Consider the following 21482-nt stretch of genomic DNA (forward strand, 5'->3'; position numbering starts at 1 on the left):
GTACCAGGTCGGGTTGACAGAGGAGATAGAGAAGATCCAAAGAAGAGTGGCGCACTTCGTCACAGGGTTATTTGGTAAGCATGATAGTGTTACAGGAGATGTTTAGCAAACTCAAGTGGCAGACTCTGCAAGAGAGGTACTCCACATCGTGGTGTAGCTTGCTGTCCAGGTTTCGAGGGGTGCGTTTCTGGATGAGGTATCAAATATTGGCTTCCCCCTACTTATACCTCCCGAGGAGATCACAAATGTAAAATTAGAGAGATTCGAGCGTGCACAGAGGCTTTCCAGCAGTCGTTCTTCCCGCGAACGATACTGACTGGAACAGGAAATGGAGGTAATGACAGTGGCATGTAAAGTGCCCTCCACCACACACCGTTGGGTGGCTTGCGGAGTATAAATGTAGGTGTAGGTGTTACATGACAAGACACGTTTTAGGAAACAGTAACCTAATACTAAAACAAATACTCTGTTTTCCCAACTTTGAAGATTATTGCTCATTTTCGAGATCAGACTAGGAAGAAGGCACTGTGGAGAGTATCAAGGAGGTGTAGTATTCTCAAACAGACTTCAACAACATTTGCATTTCAATCATAGATGGTTGGGTAACACATGTACAATGAAACAGTTTCCTTTAAACAAATTGGCTGCAGCTGGTAGTGTTCCAAGAGAGGGAAAAATCATTAGACTTTCTTCAATGAAAGTAGTTGGTGATTTTCTTTGTGTTGAGCAAATGAGTGCGGCATTTTCTTCATCCACAAATGTCCGACAGGTTACATTTTATGAAAGGGAAATAACAAATTACTACAGAACCCTTTCTTTGACATAAATAAATTTAAGAAGTGTATATGTAGACTGGTTTCCAATTATTTTGATATTTTCTATGTTTACCACTGAAAACAGAAAACCTAACAATAACACAGCAAAAATTAGGTCTATAGTTAACTACAACTTCCAAATGGCAAAGATCTAATATCCAGGCTGAAAACTGCTATCAGACGAGTTAGTGATGGCTTGGCATGGATGTCAGCAGTTCAAGCAGTACATCAAAAATGAATATTGTGAATATGGAACATAGTTGTACATGTTCACTCAATCTGAGGGTTTCACACTCAAATCTAAGCTGTATGAAGTTGTAAGAAGCGGAATTAGCAGAATTAAGTACACTACACAGGATTTCAGTATTTAACAGACGAAACACTCAATGCTGATTTTTGCTGCTTACCTCAATAATTACTACGACAATCTGGAGTTAGCTGCTAGGTTACCAAAAAATAAACATAAAGTACAGAAACTCTGAGAGTAGACAGAAGGCATGCCCCAAAGAAGTAATGAATGCATAGATAAAGCAAACAGAAAATAAATCTATCTTTCATAATGGCACTCATGTGGGAAAATAGGGTAACAAAAGTTATGTTTTGTGTTTTGTTACTGAATTTACAAATGTACTTTTACAAATAAAAGGGGGAGTTAAATGGAAAAACATATTAGTATAATGGATTACAACACATTAATGTCTGACACTGATTGTCAATCCCAGATTTCAGCTTGCTAAAATTCTACATTTATACAAAAGGTTATTTCTGCATGTATCACAGATGTGTTTCAGTGATGCTTATTTTTTCTTCTGGAAAGATGCCCTGTGTGATAAGACTCATCCTTGCAACTTCTATCTTACAATAATAAGAAACATGTTAGCCACACATGACATATCTGCCTGCTGTGCTAGTTGCACTGTTCCTCACCACTATAATGTGAGTGAATAAAAATGAAAGAATTATAGGATGGTACAAGCACCAGAATAAAGGAAAGAGAGCAACAGCTGGTGAAAAACCAAACAAACAAACAATGTGTAAACCCAAAGAATGCCCTAAAGTTGTCTAGTTTGTGTGTGAATGTTTAGATGACTTTCATAAAAGCTTTCAGTAGTTGAATAATGTATATTGGTTGAGAAAAAGTAAATTTTATTTAAGTATTACATTCCATTTGGCATACACTGGACCCTGAAGTTCTTAACTCTGTCACACTTTCTCTCATCCCAACATGCTCTCATCCTGGCACTGTGGGTGTTTTCCATTCCTGAGCCCAGTACATTCCATTTTCCAGACACAGTTTCATTGCTGTTAGTGACTGGGGAGAATCTCTGATACATAATCTGTATTGATCTCAGTCACAAATGTCATTATGGTTAGTTTATAGTTGCAAAAGAGCTATCCTAACTACTCTTGTTCACTTTCCCTCCAGATACAAAGAGCCTTGATTTGAGCCTCCAGTTCATATCTTATACACCATCTAAGGTGGACCTTCAATGGTTAGAACATGTCCAGCTAACATTAACAGATGTGCTACTGTCCGTTTTATTGTCTACTGCAGTTTTCACAATGTAACAATCATCTGTGAGTGCTATATCTATGAACATGGCTATATGCACAAGGTGCTTCTTGTTTTTAAATGTTTTATTCATGACATACCTTTATATTATGTGCTGAATTTTATCTACAAGGCAACTTCGCATGAGGTCCAACTCAAAATGAACACATTTTATTACATAAATTTTTGAAGACCTGAAGATGACAGCAAAGGCTGTTGAACCAGTTGGTTCTAAATAAAGAAATATTTATGCGACTCTGGTTTTAGAGAGCTTTTACCAAGTAAAACAGATCACTCCTTCTAATTTCTGAGCATTAGAAAATTCCATCCTGACTACACGACTGTATCCTCTTCTCATTACTCTAGATATAGGCAGAGTTCCTTGTTGTGTCTGATTCTATATACATCATTTTCCATTATGGAGTTCATGATATCCTCAGAATCTCTCTATGCTTTAGTTGAAGTTTCTTGATGTGTTCTATTCTGATTATGTTCAGATATCTGAAGCATACAGTACTTAAGGTCTCATTATGGTGTAGTGTCGGAGTTCAAGGTATCTGAAAAGCAATTTACATTCATAAATGTTGTTACAAAGATAGTAAACTCTATCCAGTTTGGCACACCTATTATTCACTGATTTTGAGGGTTGTCCATTTCCTAAGGTATTTGCAAGAATCAGTCTCCTATACAGTAACATGCTGGGTGCATCTCTGATGTTTGTAACAAAATCTGCCTCATTGATAGTGCTCTCCAATCCTAACTTAGGTACTATGTGACTGAGAAAGGAGAGCTTCTTTTACAGTGTGTGCTTAACATGTGAGGTTATTTCTAAAGTCTTTGCAATAGAGCACTAATTAAATGAGAGAGAGAGGGGGGGGGGGAGAGGGGATCGGGGGGGGGGGGGGGGGGGGGGGGAGGGTGGTGAACTCGAACTAGAAACAGTGGTAGTTCAAAAATTAGTTAAGTCTCTGTATTAAACATGTTTCTATGCACCATCAACCAATCAGCTTCAGTGTGTGCGGTTGGTTCTCTTCATTTTCTTTAGTACTTCTATCTCAAAAGTTCTGTAATTGGAAAATAATTTCCATTGCCCATGGATGGACCCTCTGTAGATGAGTCAGTCTGTCAAGAGCATGTCCAAACAATCATTGAAAAGTACAGACTGATTGAAAATAGATATCCAGGATGAAAAAGAAGTGTTAAATATGTTCATAAAATCTAAAAATGTTTGTTGATTGTTGACACAATTTTACAGTTTTTCTAGGTTCTTTTTTTGTGTTTAGATGAAAAAGAAATTAATGACGAAAGATCAGTATCTTATACAATTATTTTAATTTTAAGGACAATCACATTATATTAGTTTCTTTTCCAAAACCTCAATATTTATTTATGCTTGTTCATTGGGACTGTTTCAGTGTGCCAATTTTTACGTTAATGTAAACATTTTTTCCTCTTTTTTTGCATTGGGACTGTCTAAGGGATTTCTGATTTCAGTTCTTCATCTTTCATTCATTCCCTCTATAATACAGTATTCTTGCATTGTTTCACAATGTTTCTTTTTTCCTTTTGTCAGACCACTTTGTGCCTATTGTCTTTTCCTCCTTCCCCTGGAAACCTTCTAATTTTATAACTTTCCTTCTGAACGTTTCTCTTTCCTTACTTCTTCTTATATTTTTCCTTCCCAAGTCTTCTTGAGTTCTTGAATCTATATGCATATTGATTTTTTTTCACAAAGCTAATGGAAGATCCTTTTGGTTATTCTATTGTCATCCATTACTCAAAGCACACTTCTCTTCTTTGTTGTTTAAGATAGTGTTCTATGTTATATTTCACAGCTGCTTCTTAGTTACCAAAATTCTGAAGTTTCTTTTAATTCTTCCATCTAATACTTAAACTTTTTCTGCCTTATAATTGAGTGCTAAGCACTTACTGGAATATAGGCATGGTGGTTTCACTACTGTGTTGTAGAGCTTTATTTTACGGTTTTTAGATAAAGATTTTCTGTTGCGGTATTCTAAGTTGTACTGTAAGTTGTTTCCATCTTGTGTAACCTTTCCTCTACAACTAAACTGTTTTCTTGGACTGTTGTGTCATAGATTTATGAGATCCAGTGATAGATTTGGTTGTTCATCTCACTTTACACCATTTCTTGCTATCTTGCTATCTTTACAGAAGAGATCTCTGCTGAAGATATCTCTGAGGTCAACAGTGGCAGAACACTAGGATGAGTGTGATAAAGAGATAATATTCTGTGAAAACCATGTACTGGCAAAACAGCCATTTACACTGGGGAGGGAGATTAGAGAGGTGATAGAAATAGCCAAGTGACCTGCCAACATGAACAGGGAGAACGGGTATAGGCTTCAGGCATCTTGGCTCCCAGCAGTGGCAACATTACTGAAGGACAGTGTTTACAAAGCCATTCAAACAGGCACGTGGGAGACAGAGGTGTTCATATGTACACAGAGCACAGGTACGCCACAGCCCACACCTGGCAACAAGTAACCAGTGCTATGTCACAGCTAACACCCATTTCTAATTCGCCTATTTGCACCTGTGGCAAGAAATAGTGTAAACATCAATCAAGCATGTCTTTATCCACCAATACAAAGACCATAAAGAATACCAAACACCCCTCCTCCTATTCTCAAGTACCCTATCAAATTATGTAAACAGCTTCAACCGCTACTATATAAGATCTGAAGTTTCTCTCACTCAGCAGTCAGCCCTGCACAAAGCTGCGAGGAAGGCCACTTGCAATAGTAACTGAAATGTCAGACAATTTTATACACTGACAATGTGATCAACAGCCCAGAAGAACACTCAATAAACTATTTTAATTTTTTTATTAAAAGTTTTTTACATTGTTTGCTAAATGTGTTAAGAATAAACATTAGAAATGAGAAATGTATGGGTATCACATATCAGTGATAATCAATGGTGTAGACCAAAATTTTTGAAATATAAGTAGTTGTTTCACTTGCACATACATTGGCTATAATAAATAGAAGGACAAGCAGAAAGAGGAGAAAACAGGAAATTTTACAAATTCCAAACCATTCTGCTTGCTTTTAACCAAAAGAACATTGCAGATATGCAGCATACTGAAAGAACCAATTAAATTTAACTTTTTACAAAAAAAAATGTTATTCAAACTGTAGCAATCAGTTCAAAAATGTTGCAGACAGGCACTAATAAGAGATGACATGTATCAAGCACTACTATGAATGATAATTAGCTGAAACAGTAATAAAACACTTACAATAATGCTGCATGCTGTAAATAACTGCAAACCAACTCATTTGTCATGTTATCTAATTTGTTTCATTAATGGAAGGAATACACAGTCACCCAGTATATGGTATTTATTGACAGTGTTATGTCAGTTTGAAGAATGATACCTGCAGCCGTTTAATATGATGATCCAAAACATAATCTGCATGTTTCTGCATATTCACAGTCCAATGCAGAAGCACATAGAACTCAAAGTGTGCTTACCGAATCAAGTGCATCTGCTCTTCCATCTTAGAAACTTCCAGCAATACTGCATGTATGACATGATGTCCCTTGCTCTCTTAATATCAGTACATACACTCACTGTCTATAGAAAACCGTAACTAATGTATAGATAAAACTAACTGCAGTTTCTCAAAGATTCAATTGGCTTGTGTTCAAGTGCACCAAGTTAGTTATGCCTCTAACTTATCAATCATTTTTGCCACACAGGTCACTTGAAAGCATCAGGACATTGTACTTACATATACATGATAGTCAATGAAATCCTAAAAGAGTACACATTCAGATTAGAATTGCAGAACTTTTTTGTTGTGACTCTTACTAGAATTTAATGATCAGCAAAGACTAATAACATGTGAAAATTACTTTCGGTCTAACTCAGTTAGACATTTTATCTACACTTGGAGCCTACTGACCACTGAAGAATGAACATCAAGCCACAGTGGAATGTATGTACTACACAGTTTGCAAGCTTCTAACACTGGCTACAGCAATTCAGTGGGCAAATGTTGCCTTCACTTCACTTACAAAATGCTGCCTTTTTATGGCCTATTCATAAGTATGCACAAAATAAAACTGTAAGTAGTCTATGTAATCACTTTTTAACAGAACACATTAACTTCAGTCTTAAGTTAACTGACCCCGTAAATATAATTTCATTTACTCTACTTTGATGATTAATGTGTAATTTAACTTTGGGAGATAAGTGTCTCTTCTTCAGTCTACAATTTTAGTGTAACACTTTTGTTTTTTTAAAGGTTCCACAGCTGGAAGCAAATAATAGGCAACTGAATAGTTGGGAAAAAGATAGCAACAGTTGCAGAGGAGTAAGTCAGACATTATGCTTATGAAAACGGACTTCCTCCTTTTCATACATTGTTCTTTACTCCTCATTTCTCTATTTCATGAACAGCATTTCATCAATTATATAAGACACTTTAAAATATGTCAACTAAATGTACATCATGAGAGCCACACACCACTATGTGTTCTAGCAGTCATCAGTCAATACAAGGCAATAGTGATTATGATTTTGAGGACTCCAATCTGAATTTGGATCTTTATGAGTAAGGCTTGTAAATGTGGTAGAATGAGTCAATGAGAAAGAATTCCTACAAAAGAATATAATGAAATGAAGAGATGGACTCAGTGGACACATATCTGGATATATGTCATCACTCAAAACAGTAGCTCAAGGGATGGTAGAGGGAAAAAATCACAGGGACAGGCTTATATTTATGAGCACAAAAGATGTATTGTTGATGTTATGAGTTATGACAGTTGTGCAGAAAGAAAGAGGATAGCTGACAAGCAACGGGTATGGAGAAATGGGACAAACTAACTTCAGGCTGGACAACCAAACCAACAACTCTAAAACTACGTGAAAATGGTACTCAAACTGAAGACAGGTGTGCATGCCACCAAATACACATGATGCCTAAGATTCTAATGATATCCTGCTGTCAGAAATGAGTCTAACTAACTGTTGGGCTCTATTTATCTGTGACACTGCTTCCATAAACTGTTCCTAAGCACTGCACAACATAAAGTGAAATGCTGAAATCTTGCTTTGGACAAGACCATAGTAAAAGTGGTTTAGTATTGGTCTCCTTTGGCCAATAAATGTCAGGACCAGAGTGGAGAAAGGATTCTTGAATGTGTAGAACAAGTGGTGTTGCTGTGCTATATAAGGCCTTTCACTTGTCAAACATCAAGTCACTCACAGCTGATGTATCTTTCCACAAATTGAAATTTGATTCAGTAGAATTATTTACATGACGTTGGCTTTCAAGGAAGACTTTTGAGTCTATAGTAGACAAATGTTAAGCTATGATAGACAGTGTAATTCTTCATGTATTTGACACCTGTTTCCAGGGACATATGGAAAGTAAGATACTGTAATGCATTTGTGATGAAAGAGAGTTCCTAGAAAACAAAGCATGTTTATTGACCACACAGGTCAGGAAGTCTGTAAGTGATGTCTTAAAACCATTCACAAAGTCTGCATTATTCATATCTTCATCAGTCTTAAGAGGCAAAATTGTTAAAAAGTTGCATGTTTTGATCAGTCTGATGATGATTCTCAAAAACACAAAATATTCTCTGAGCCTGGTCTCTGACATTCGTGTAAAACTTTCCAAAATAAATTATAAATCATCTCCCAATCACACAACTGTACTACTAATGCCCAGTAATTCTCTGTACTTTTCAAATATGCTTTGTAATTTTAAAATATAAGTTAGACAATTACTTTATGAACATATAAACATTAAGTAGAGGTAGAAGTATGACACCTGAGAACCTCTATTTTTGACTTTTGTTATTGCCAAGCATTTGTCTACAAAAGCCAAACACTATTTTAAAATTTTAATATACGTTACATATTTATAGCAACATAGGTACTCACTGGCATTCATCTTTGGTGAATTTGCTTTCATCATTACAAAAGAAGAATTTTCCATTAAACAACTGCACTGCAATGACAGCAAATATGAATTGGAATAATATGTACACAATGAGAATGTTGATGACATTCTTGAGAGAGTTTACAACACAGTCAAACACAGCCTTAAGTTTGGGAACACGCTTAATGGTTTTTAGAGGACGCAGGACTCTCAGCACACGAAGAGATTTAATAGTAGATAAATTTTGACCCGCTTTGCTTCCACTGAAACACAAAAAGAAACCTGTTGTTACAAAACTTGACAATATCCTCACAAAACTGCATTTCTAATATTTTCCAGATAACATAATGCACACAACATTTAAAACAAGTAAGTGTCTTTTGTGCTCATAGAACAATGAACACGAAAAGTGATACAACCTATCTAGCTTTTGGGTATAATAATGTTTCACAATGTACAGTGAAAAAGAAAAGGATGCCAAATTTTTTGTCAGTATTCATTAGTCTTGTTTAAAGTGATGATTCCACAAGGTAGACCATTGAAAGTTTGTAGAAGAGATGGTTCTTTTTCAGTTTCATTGTATTTTACCGTGTGACAGAGAATTATACTCCAAAAAGATAAACCAAGCTGTCACCTCCTGCAGAAGTCTATGTTTGTATGTTACTGCTCATTTTCTTCTTCTTCTTCTGTATGCTTCAAACATTAAACATAAACAATATTATGAAAAGGATAGACTGCTACTTACCATATAATGGAGATGCTGAGTTGCAGACAGACACAACAGAAAGATGGCTAAACAAGTAAGCTTTTGGCCAAAAGGTCTTTGTCTGAATTAGACAAAACACACACACACACACACACACACACACACACACAAAGACCACCATCTCTGACAGCTGCACAGACGTGTGTGTGTCATCTAATTCAGATGAAAGCTCTTTTTGGCTGAGAGCTTACTTGTTTATCATTCTTTTTCTTTTGCCTGTCTGCATCTCAGCATCTGATTATGTGATGAGTAGCACTAGATCCTTTCCATAATATTATCATTATATCATCCTGTATTTTCCATTAAACATAAAGAGCTTTACATGAAATACTACTTACTTGCTGCATTCTTGCAGATGGTTGTATCATCAGCAAATGCAACCATTTTAACTAGGTCATTATGCTTTCTTAACAATATCTACACAGATCAAAAATAGCAATGATTCTCTTTCAGAGTTCTTGCTAGTTAGTCAAATTATTATTTGAGAAATGTCTCTATAATTAGTGGAATACATCCTGCAGTAATATTGATAATAATAATAATAATAATAATAATGACATGTGGCACATTGGCATGGTACAGATCTTTCAATTGGACACCACTTCAGCAACTTGCATGTCCATCAACCAACGGCACTCAGTTTTCCATGGATGGTCACTTATCTCAGAACTAACTGAGTCTAACATTGCTTAACTTCACTGGCTGGCTGGAAATTGGTGTTACCAACATGGCAAGGCTGTTGGCCACAGTGAACAGTTGTAGCAGGATATAACTGCATGCTGCACTTGCTCAACCAGAGATGAGTCCATCACATGGTCTTAACTTCTCTCAAATGTTGTTCAAGTGATCCTTTTTCCATTGAACATAATTATGATAAACACAATGTTATGGAATAAGCAATTTCTACAGTAGTTATTTCTATTTAGTCAAAATCTACTTTTTTACCATTTACAGACATGAACTTTGACTACTTATTTCCCTTCAGGAATCTGTATGAGTCATGAAAGGATTTGTTAAAAATAAACTACTTTAATCTACTTTTATATATATTGGTACTTCCTTCTGAATCAAAGTTAGGTTCAGTAGAGAATACTGAATGCCACTTCTATATCCGTGAGCATCATTGTTATTTCCAAACAGGTATGGATTGTTAGTTTAAATAATCCATAAAAAATGAACTGCAAGTATTTTATTAACAGTTTGTAATATTTCCATTATTTAAAGTGGAGTGGTGTTTCATCCTAATTATTTTCTTGTGATCAGTGAATAATTTCTTCTACCTACAGTAACCGACAAAATATTATATGAAACAAAATCAACGAAAGACAAACTGCAAAATATTTTAGTTTTTTATAATTATTTTTATAGAAGTATTGGCCCACACAATCTACGCAATCAGTTTTAATAGATCACCATTACGAACTTTCCAGCATGTGAGATCATCCATACCTACCCAAAAAATGTGGAGTATTTTACCTTATTTATCAATTGTGCTGATATTTTTACCCTGATGATTTCACTGTTTTGTTTTGTGAAAACCTGCAAAATTGTAGTTTTCAAAGGTCAGAGTAAGCTCATTTGTGGTAAATCAGCTAATGACCTCCAAAAAAAAAAAAAAAAAATTTACTCATTTCAACCACTTCCCCAGCATGAAATTAGACTGATAGCTGTGTATACTTTTTTATAATGTACTATGTGTCAAGTCAATGCAAATGAGCTTATCTCAGGATATTCTACGTTTGCACAATCGAATGGTGTAGACATTTCACAAAAAATTTTAACATGAAGAGTTTGATCAATTCACCAAATATTCTTTGATGTGACTAGATACAGATTTTTACATTGAAAATGCATTATAGTATAAGATGATTTTTTCAGAATATGACAAAACATGCTTCCAACTAAACACATTTTGCATTCTACCAAAAATTTCTTTCTCTGTTAATACTCTATGAAAGTCAGTATAAAAATGGTTGATCTTCAGAAATATTTATGCACAGAATTTTGATCTGCAGTGAATATAAAGATCCCTGACTGACTGTAGGAATAAGGAAAAAAATAAAGAACAAACAGAAAACACACACTGAATATGGGTAAGATTTCTGTTTTCTTTAAAACTCCAGCCACTCCAGGTTGTGTATTTGCTGAACACAATCCTTTTCTGCTGTATATTTCAGGGTTCAGATGTCAGGTATGAAAATTAATTTCAGTTGTTTTCTGGGTTCATCAAATACACAACCTGACAAAAAAGGTGAAGCACCAACAAGGTATGATCAGATGACAATGTAACTTCATACACATACACACTGCAGGCAGATATGTAAATAATTAGAGTTGCCATTCTCTGTGACAGGTAGCACAGCCACTGGAGTGCATTAGTACTGATAATGTGTACTGTTGTTACCAGACCTAGTAAGTTATATAACAGGTACAAATGGTGTCACATGTTGAGTGATCACTGTGAAGAACACGGAGCTGGCACATACTTGTGTCACACGGTTTTATCAGCATCTGACAGAGTTTGAAAGGGGCTTCACTGTTCGTCTCCATTTAGCTGGCTGGTCAAATAGAGGAATATCCAGATTTGTGGTGCATTCAGATGTGATAGTCTACCGATGTCAGTTGCATGTGAATATGAGGGCAGGCACACTCATCATCAAGGTTCTGGTCTAATATGTCTGACCACCACAAGGGAGGATTGCCATAGTATTGTAATCTCCTCACATCTGCACCTGCCATCTGAGAACAAGTAATGGACTCCCTGAAACATCCTGTGTAATCCTGCACCACTGGCTGGAGGCTAACAGCAACAGGACTAGGAGACCCCATGTATAGGTTAACATTAAAACTACAACACAACTGGCTGAGTTCACAGTGGTGCCTTGACAAGGAAGCATGGACTGTTGATGAATGACATCACATTGTGTTCAGTCATGAATCACAGTTCTGTACTACCCTGGATGAATATCGTCAGCAAGTAAGGAGGCGGCCTGAGGAGAGGTGGAAGGGCAAAGCAGTGTTAGTCCTGGCATCATGGTGTGGGAAGCCATCAAGTATGATTGCAGATTATGGCTGGTACTGACTGACTGAACTCTCATGGAACAATGGTATGTCACGGATATCCTGCGACCTCAAATGTTACCTGTAATGCAACAGTATCGTGGTACCATTTCCAAGCAGAATAAAGTTCATAAACACATGGCACATGTCTCTATGAACAGTCTGCTTGATGTTGAGGTACACTCATGGCCAATAACATCCCAAGCTCTTTCCACAATAGAACACATGTGAGGCTAGCCGGGACACCGAGTCCATGCCAGTAACAGTATCTGCATTATCGACAGTGTTTATGTCAACTACACATGGCATACTGTCCACTTCTGTGCAGAAGATGCATCATTTCAACACACCGATGTGAGTTGCATGTGAATATGAGGGCAGGCATACTCGTCATCAAGGTTCTGGTCTAACATGTCTGTCCTCCACTGTGAACCCCACTTTTTACAGGGCTCACCATACTCCTGCAAGATAGCGGTATGCCTCATCTCTTCTACTCACTGCATGCAAAGGTAGCCATCAATGTGTCTTTTTAAGATGGCAGATACCAAGCTCCAGTCCCCAGATCTCAGAAGACTCACAGTAAAAATACAACTATAGACAATATACAACATTATTAATATTCAACTATCATATAGAATTATTTTTGAAACAGTGTGGAACAGACAACAATTGATACTACAGCTATGTATAATTTTATTGTGCTGTATATAATGTAAATAAATGTATGGATGTTTTAATCATTTATTAAATGTATGGAGTGTTCCAGGTTTAACCAATCACTTCATACAGGAAACTACAGATGTTTTTGGTGACAAGGATGAGATCATAGTGGTTTGGATTCTTGGGATGTGATTAAACATCCTCAACTCCAAACATCATCAAATTAATCAATATTTCTGTTTCAGCAGTGTGGGAAAATAATTGTAAATTTCTTTCTTGTGTCTTAAAGTGTACTTAATTTTTGCTTAAAATGGCAAACACTGGAGAGCCATCATTCACTGCACTTACTCAGTTTCAGAGCCAACAAATACAAATGTTACTTTTAAGCATCACCCAACTGCTGGATGCACAAAATGTACAGTGGCAAACTACAGTTGAAGCACATAATTCTGATCACCAGATGCTGCCTCCTCCCTTCTGCTCCTTTGATGTAAAACAAGAGGAGTGGATGGAATAAAAAATCTCAAAATCTCAGGTGACCCATGATGTTCTTTTGTTTTTTCACGGGTAGGAGTAGAAATAGTGCAAATGTGTCAAAAAGTGCTCCCCCTAATAGAACCCCAAACTCTACGCTTTGAGTGAGTTATTAGGAAAATCAAGGAATTTTTCTAGTCCCCAATCTAAGTAGCTGCTGCTCATTTCAAACAGTTTTGCATGTGTCATAACAGTAATCGATGTTACAAGGAACGGATCACTGAACTCGGGGGCATGACTAGGAACTGTAAATTTAACTGTGCTTTTCGAGACTCATTTCATGACAAAATTCTTCATGATGCAACTATTCAGACCCTCACTGACAATAGAATAAGAGATGAGATTTTTATGCATCACTATCCTAGTCCCAATGAAGTGCTCAAAATGATCAAATCTTAGTAATTGCAAAACTTCATTGAACTAGACTTTAACATGCCTCTTGTTGCAAAACTGACCAAAAAAAGTTCTAAGCAGGCTCAACCCTGCATGACACATGTTTGCAACAGCCACAAGCAGTGGCATATGCAGTACACAGTGTGTCCAGCCAGTTTTCCTGCAAGTTTGTGTGCTCAAAATTCTTGTGTTCAGTGTTACATAACACATTAATGCAAACAATGTTTCTTCTGCCATTTGGAATGCCCGACACTGCCGTAAGTCAGTCCACAAACAGAAAATGCGCCTGTGAAAGAACGTAAAAGTAAATTTTCTTCCCTATGAACCTATATTTGAGAAGATGGTAGTCAATATAATCTCACATTCTGATTCCTCACCCACTCCTCTGGCAATACTCACAGGACCATAGATACAAGCACTACAATGGCAAAGCTACAAGCACAGTGAAAAACTTTGCTCATTCAATCAGCTCTCCTCAAATAGACGAACAGCAAAACAGTCCATTACTCATAAATCAGACAAAGGCAGTCTTTTGAAAGTCAGAACTAACAACCAAATTCAGAGGAATAATCACAAACTGTTCATATCTTTATAAATTTGCAATCAAACTGTACCATCCCAGTTAAGATACTGCTGCTTCTCTCACATTAACTAATTAGAATACATATATGCTGTTGGGACACCCCAAGCTCCAGAAATCATGTCTGCATTTCACAGCAGACAATGGTGAAAATATTCCAGTCTCAGGACATGCACTTCACAAGCAAAATATAAAAGTATGACTACATTGGTGCCATTCTTGCTAGTTCACTCATACTTTGTCCAAATGTTTTTGCCATGGGTGTTTTTGATTTGTTTGGTATAGATGTCCAAGAAAATATGCATGCTATCTATACTTAAGTTTCCCATACCAGGATTAACAATTGTGTGAAAAGCACGGATATTTGATCAGTGGCACATTGAGACATCCAAAGAATTTTCAAGCACACATTACGCTTCAGGACAATGCTCAACAAAAGTCAAACCATGTATGTCAGGTTGGAGGGTTAGATATTCGAAAGGGGCAATAAATTAAAGATTTGCAATTAGTTGAAAACAATGTAAGTGCAACTGAGACAGAATGTAAGCAAGTGAGGAGTGAAAAGGTTGGAGAAGTAAGCTTTGCCAAAGCAAATACATTAATGACAAAATTAGTAATAGTAGACATATCTAAGATTTTTAAAATTATCAACAAAGTAACCTATGTGAATAAAGTAATTTTCATTTAATAAAGTGTTTAACAGAATAGTGTTTGCAATGTGGCGAATGCTGTTTTCAAATACCTGTGGTGGGGATGTTCTGTAATTTAAATTGATTTGATAGTAAATCTGGAACTTCACTCAGTTATGTAAAACTAGGCTGGGAACCAGGAGTTAAAATAAAAATCAGTGATTAAAAGCCTCCAGAGGGCTTGTATTCTTTGTATGTGTTTTGGCAAACAATGAGCCTCAAGATGGCTGTGGGTTTCCTGCCTTTCCTGAATGATGATCTACTTCTACTAGTATACCTGACTAGTATATTACGAGGAAACAACTCAATTTATGTTATGTTTCAAACTTTATATGCAAACGTAATGAAGTGTTATTATTGCACATTTCATTTTGTAATAGAGCACATGAATAATATATTGAAATACTGTAAAACTGTATTTAATAAACTAAGTGTTGAAAGTACACGATTTTAGATATGTTGTCTTGGTAAAAAGTATTGAGAGCGTGTGAAAATATGTTTTGCTGAAGTCGTTTTGACTATGTCAGGGAGATGAAAAAAGTGTTGTGAATTTTGATGTATCATGGCAAGACAATTTTCTATTAATATGAGAGTTAATAAAGTAGTAGATGGCTCATATCAGGAAATAATGTGATATTTTTCAGTGTCAGGGATTGGTTAGTGACCTTGCCAGTGAATAATCAGAAGGTGTAAGAACATAAATTTATGTAACTGAGAAATTAAAGTAAGATAGGAAGATCAACACAGCAAAAGTAAAGTAGTAGACAATCAATGACATGTCTCAAAGGAAAGTGGTAAAAACATGTAAATAATGTAAAAGCTATGAATATACTATCCTCTGTGGCCTCTGTGGCAGGCCTCTAGTAATTTGAGAAAAATAAACATATATAAGGAGGAAGTTAGAAATATGTCATAAGTGTATTAACAATGCAAATAGCCATGTGACATAAGAAAGAAAAACTGTAGACAGACTAAAGCAGAAGGACTATGATGAAAATTAGTAACATTTATAAAAACCTGATTTGAAGAACAATGTGTTTGAGCTCCGTGTAATGTAAAGTTTTCTTTTCAGAATATTTTTTCCTAGTGAATATATTTGATGTGTGCCTCAATTGACATTATTAAGAATAGGCATTGCTTTCAAAATAATGAAACACCATGAACACAGTAACTTTGCTGCTTGAATTGTATTGTATTATACATGTAATTTTGTGATATCTTGGAGTATTTTCCTGGCTGAGCAATTATTTTGAAATTACTTGTAAAGAAAGTGGTGTGACTGAACAAAAATTGACATTGTTACATTGATCCTTTTGGTAACAAGCTGATTACATGAAACAAATGATTACTTGCTTTTTTATATCAAGTTTAGCTATACAGTTATGACTTCCATTTCATTAAGTTAGAAATGAATGTATGGTTTTGCAGACTTCATGAAATGCTATTAGCTGGCCGAAGTGGCCGTGCGGTTAAAGGCGCTGCAGTCTGGAACCGCAAGACTGCTACGGTCGCAGGTTCGAATCCTGCCTCGGGCATGGATGTTTGTGATGTCCTTAGGTTAGTTAGGTTTAACTAGTTCTAAGTTCTAGGGGACTAATGACCTCAGCAATTGAGTCCCATAGTGCTCAGAGCCATTTGAACCATTTTGAAATGCGATTTACTTGAATATAATGTAGTATGAGAAACTATCATGCAAAAGGTTATGATTGTCATGACAGTCAAAAATACATATGTACATACTAAGTTGTATGTTTCCCTTTCATGATATGCAGTAAGAACAATGAATTCCAGTGACATATAACAACTATGGACTCTGAGTAATAGGAGCTATGCCAGGCCAAAACTTGTTGAGTGCAGAAGACATGTACAATGCGTGAAAATTAGTGGATATTTACTATTTGTACAATTAGGTGACAAAAATCGTGGGATACCTTCTAATATAGTGTCAGACCTCCTTTTGGCTGGTGTAGTGCAGCAAGTCTATTTGACATGGACTCAACATGTTGTTGGAAGCCCCTCCAGGAATATTGACTCACGTGGCCTCTATAGCTGTCCATAATTGCGGAAGTGTTGCCGGTGCAGGATTTTGTGCATAAACTGACCTCTCAATTATGTCCCATAAATATTCACTGGGTTTCATGGCAGGTGATCTGGGTGGCCAAATCATTTGCTCAAATTCTCCAGAATATCCATAAGCAATTGCAGCCCATTGACATGGTGCATTACCATCCATAAAAATTCCATTGCTGTTTCAGAACATGAATTCCATGAATGGTCTCCAAGTAGCTAAACATAACCATTTCCAGTCAATGTTGGGTTCATTTCCTTCCAAACACAGCACACACCACTACGAAGCCACCAGCCACAAGTGCAGTGCCTTGTTGACTTGGGTCATAATCTTTGTGGGGTTGGCAACACACTCGAACCCTGCCATCAGCTCTTACCAATTGAAATTGGGACTTGTTTGACCAGGCCACAATTTTACAGCCATCTAGGATCCAACCTATATGGTCAGGAGCCCAGGATAGGTGCTGCAGGTGATGATGTGCTAGTAGCAAAGGCACTCACATGAGTTGTCTGCTACCACAGCCCATTAATGCTAAATTTCGCCACACTGTTTAACTTTTCACAAATTTTGCTGCTGTCAGTCAAGTGATGGCCGTTGTCCACTGCATTATCCTTGGTGAGAGGTAATGCCTGAAATTTGGTGTTCTCACTACACCCTTGACACTGTGGATCTCAGAATATTGGATCTCCCATGATTTCTGAAATGGTATGACATATACATCTAGCTCCAATTAACATTCCACTTTGCAAGTCTGTTAATGCCCGTTGTGCAGCCATAATCACATCAGAAACCTTTTCACATGAGTCACTTGAGTACAGCTGACAGCTCCGCCAATGCATTACCCTTTTTCACCGTGTGTACACAGTACTACTGCCATCTGTATATGTGCATATTGCTATCCCATGACTTTTGTCATCTCAGCATATATCATGCCTGTTGGGCACTGAAGTTAATTAATTTAACTGTATGTAAGAAGGACATTCCAAAAAGCGAAAGGAAAAACAATTACATTACTAAATGTTTGAAAAATGTAGAAATTTCTTTGCTCAGAAGTAAGAATTAATGTACACTGCTAAGAAGATTGAACCATTTTAATTTCTTTACGTAACTGTGTATTCTGGTATTTTGAAAACTTGTATTTCGTGTTGTAGAAAGATGATCAGCTCATTCCATAATTTTTTGTATTAAAATGTGATACATGTAATGACTAGAAGTTGGAAATCTCAATGGATGTATCATTCAGAAGTAATACTTTTGTTTCCACCATGAAACTTTCATGTTCTATAAAAACTATGTGTATAGTAATTTTCAGATGCATTTTATGTATAGTGCTTGTGCTTAATGTATTTTATGGCTTTTTTACATTGAATTATCCAGTTACCCACTGTGGGGGTGGGTGGAAGGGGGGTGGGCTAATGAAAGAATGTAGCATGATGGAGGGTGGAGATAGAGAGGACGGAGGGAGGGGGTGGGGTTTGGGGGGAGGGGGGGTGGACCCACTTGCTACAATGCTGCACCTTAAAAACATAGATTCTTTCTTTTCTTATCGTTATGTAATTGATAAACATTTTATAGTCTTGTAAAATGATGAATCCCCTGTTCCATGGCTCCGCACTGTCGCCTGATAAACAAAGTAAGAGCCTACGGAATATCAGACCAGCTGTGTGGCTGGATTGAAGAGTTTTTAGCAAACAGAACACAGCATGTTGTTATCAATGGAGAGACGTCTACAGACATTAAAGTAACCCCTGGCGTGCCACAGGGGAGTGTTATGGGACCATTGCTTTTCACAATATATATAAATGACTTAGTAGATAGTGTCGGAAGTTCCATGCGGCTTTTTGTGGATGATGCTGTAGTATACAGAGAAGTTGCAGCATTAGAAAATTGTAGTGAAATGCAGGAAGATCTGCAGCGGATAGGCACTTGGTGCAGGGAGTGGCAACTGACCCCTAACATAGACAAATGTAATGTATTGCGAATACATAGAAAGAAGGATCCTTTATTGTATGATTATATGATAGCGGAACAAACACTGGTAGCAGTTACTTCTGTAAAATATCTGGGAGTATGCGTGCGGAACGATTTGAAGTGGAATGATCATATAAAATTAATTGTTGGTAAGGCGGGTACCAGGTTGAGATTCATTGGGAGAGTCCATAGAAAATGTAGTCCATCAACAAAGGAGGTGGCTTACAAAACACTCATTCGACCTATACTTGAGTATTGCTCATCAGTGTGGGATCCGTACCAGATCGGATTGACGGAGGAGATAGAGAAGATCCAAAGAAGAGCGGCGCGTTTTGTCATAGGGTTATTTGGTAACCGTGATAGCGTTACGGAGATGTTTAACAAACTCAAGTGGCAGACTCTGCAAGAGAGGCACTCTGCATCACGGTGTAGCTTGCTTGCCAGTTTTCGAGAGGGTGCATTTCTGGATGAGGTATCGAATATATTGCTTCCCCCTACTTATACCTCCCGAGGAGATCACGAATGTAAAATTAGAGAGATTAGAGCGCGCACGGAGGCTTTCAGACAGTTGTTCTTCCCGCGAACCATGCGCGACTGGAACAGGAAAGGGAGGTAATGACAGTGGCACGTAAAGTGCCCTCCGCTACACACTGCTGGGTGGCTTGCAGAGTATAAATGTAGATGTAGATGTAGATTTATGAAACATTATAGTTCAATGAGTACCTCCATAATATTCAACAGCAGAAATATAGTTCCTTTATGTAAAAACAATGTATTTGAAGAATTATTACACATATTATATTCCTACAGAACACATAGGACTAAGAATTTCAATGAGGAAATAGTTGATGGCTTGTCACGTAATGGAAAATAATAAAAAGCCCACCATAAACTTCCAGAATGAGATTTTCACTCTGCAGTGGAGTGTGCACTGACATGAAACTTCCTGGCAGATTAAAACTGTGTGCCAGACAAAGACTCTCTTTTCAGTAAGCTCTTCAGAGTTTACTAAAACTTACTATTTATAGAGATATTTGTATTTGTAATTTCTACCTCACAGACAATACTTTTCTATTTAGGAATTTAAGAGTGTCTAATTTTGACAAATGGTACAATAATTATGTTGCCCTGAATTTGCTGAACTGAAAAACACTTTTGGTTTACAAAATAAGGCTTAAATTAAGAAATTAACAAAATTGATAAAATTATAACATTAAAATATTGCATAAAAATCAGTAAATCCCAGTGGTGGTGTATAGTGGGTTAACTAAGTAGTCCAGTAAACTTCTCAGTTTTTTCAGTAATCCATCGTACAGGTGAGACAATTTATTACTTGTTTCAGACATTATTACTTGTTTCAGAAATTATTATTATAAACTAAAATGTAATTAAAGTTTAGTAATTATCCTGATGCATGTCTATAAATAGTTGTGAGTCCATTTGTCAAGTTAGCTGGAGATGAGCTAACATATATTGGACAGAAATCTATGTATCAAAAATCAGCATGTTAATATCAAAGGTTTTTGGGATGTGCAGGAATGTTTCACTTTGTCAGCATTATGTAGTGAGTGTCATATATTTGTGCTGACTAAGTCAAACCAGTGCCACTGTCTAAGTTGTTCATAACTCCATGGATGTGCTTACTTCTGATTATTGTTCAATATGAGATATTTTAACCAAGCTCATTATTAAGTGAATATACTTACCAATAAATGTTAAGATGTAACTGATGCTGTGTTATGTACAATACTTCAACAATTTATAGAAAATGAGATTACATCCAGCTACAAAGCAATGAGTACTTGAAGATGGTCTACCAATGGCTATAAATGAATCACAGGTATGGCACATCAGTAGTCACTGAGTCAAGGGATAAGTGGCGAGAGGGACCTTTGCCAGATGTTATACTTGGGTGCTCTTCATTGGGACATCGTAGGTGACACTGGGGTTGGTTGTAGGCCGATGCTCTGCCCAACGCTGGTGGTTGGGGACTGATGAGGACTGGGGGCAACCTCTGATGGCTGCTGCAGTGATGTAGGGAATACTCCACCTCCATCAGATCTCCTCCTGGCAAACAGCTCTCATGGAAGGAGGGTTTCACTTGGTGATCTACATCTACATCTACATCCATACTCCGCAAGCCACCTGACGGTGTGTGGCAGAGGGTACTTTGAGTACCTCTATCGGTTCTCCCTTCTATTCCAGTCTCGTATAGTTCATGGAAAGAAAGATTGTGAATATGCCTCTGTGTGGGCTCTAATCTCTCTGATTTTATCCCGATGGTCTCTTTGTGAGATATACGTATGAGGGAGCAATATACTGTTTGACTCCTCGGTGATGGTATGTTATCAAAACTTCAACCAAAGTCCATATCGAGCTGCTGAGTGTCTCTCCTGCAGAGTCTTCCACTGGAGTTTATCTATCATCTCCGTAATGCTTTCGCAATTACTAAATGATCCTGTAACAAAGCGCG

General features: G+C 36.9%; 1 protein-coding gene across 1 annotated transcript in view; it reads right to left on the reverse strand.

Moving 5' to 3' along the window:
- The window catches only part of LOC126249257 (voltage-dependent calcium channel type A subunit alpha-1), a 373047-nt gene that overhangs the window by 29541 nt on the left and 322024 nt on the right, over positions 1–21482 (reverse strand). Inside the window, exon 20 of the mRNA XM_049950912.1 lies at positions 8291–8551. Within this exon, the coding sequence (XP_049806869.1) occupies positions 8291–8551 (261 nt within the window). The remainder of the gene's footprint in view (positions 1–8290; positions 8552–21482) is intronic.

The sequence above is a fragment of the Schistocerca nitens genome, chromosome 3 (assembly GCF_023898315.1).
Source record: "Schistocerca nitens isolate TAMUIC-IGC-003100 chromosome 3, iqSchNite1.1, whole genome shotgun sequence".
NCBI lineage: Eukaryota > Metazoa > Arthropoda > Insecta > Orthoptera > Acrididae > Schistocerca > Schistocerca nitens.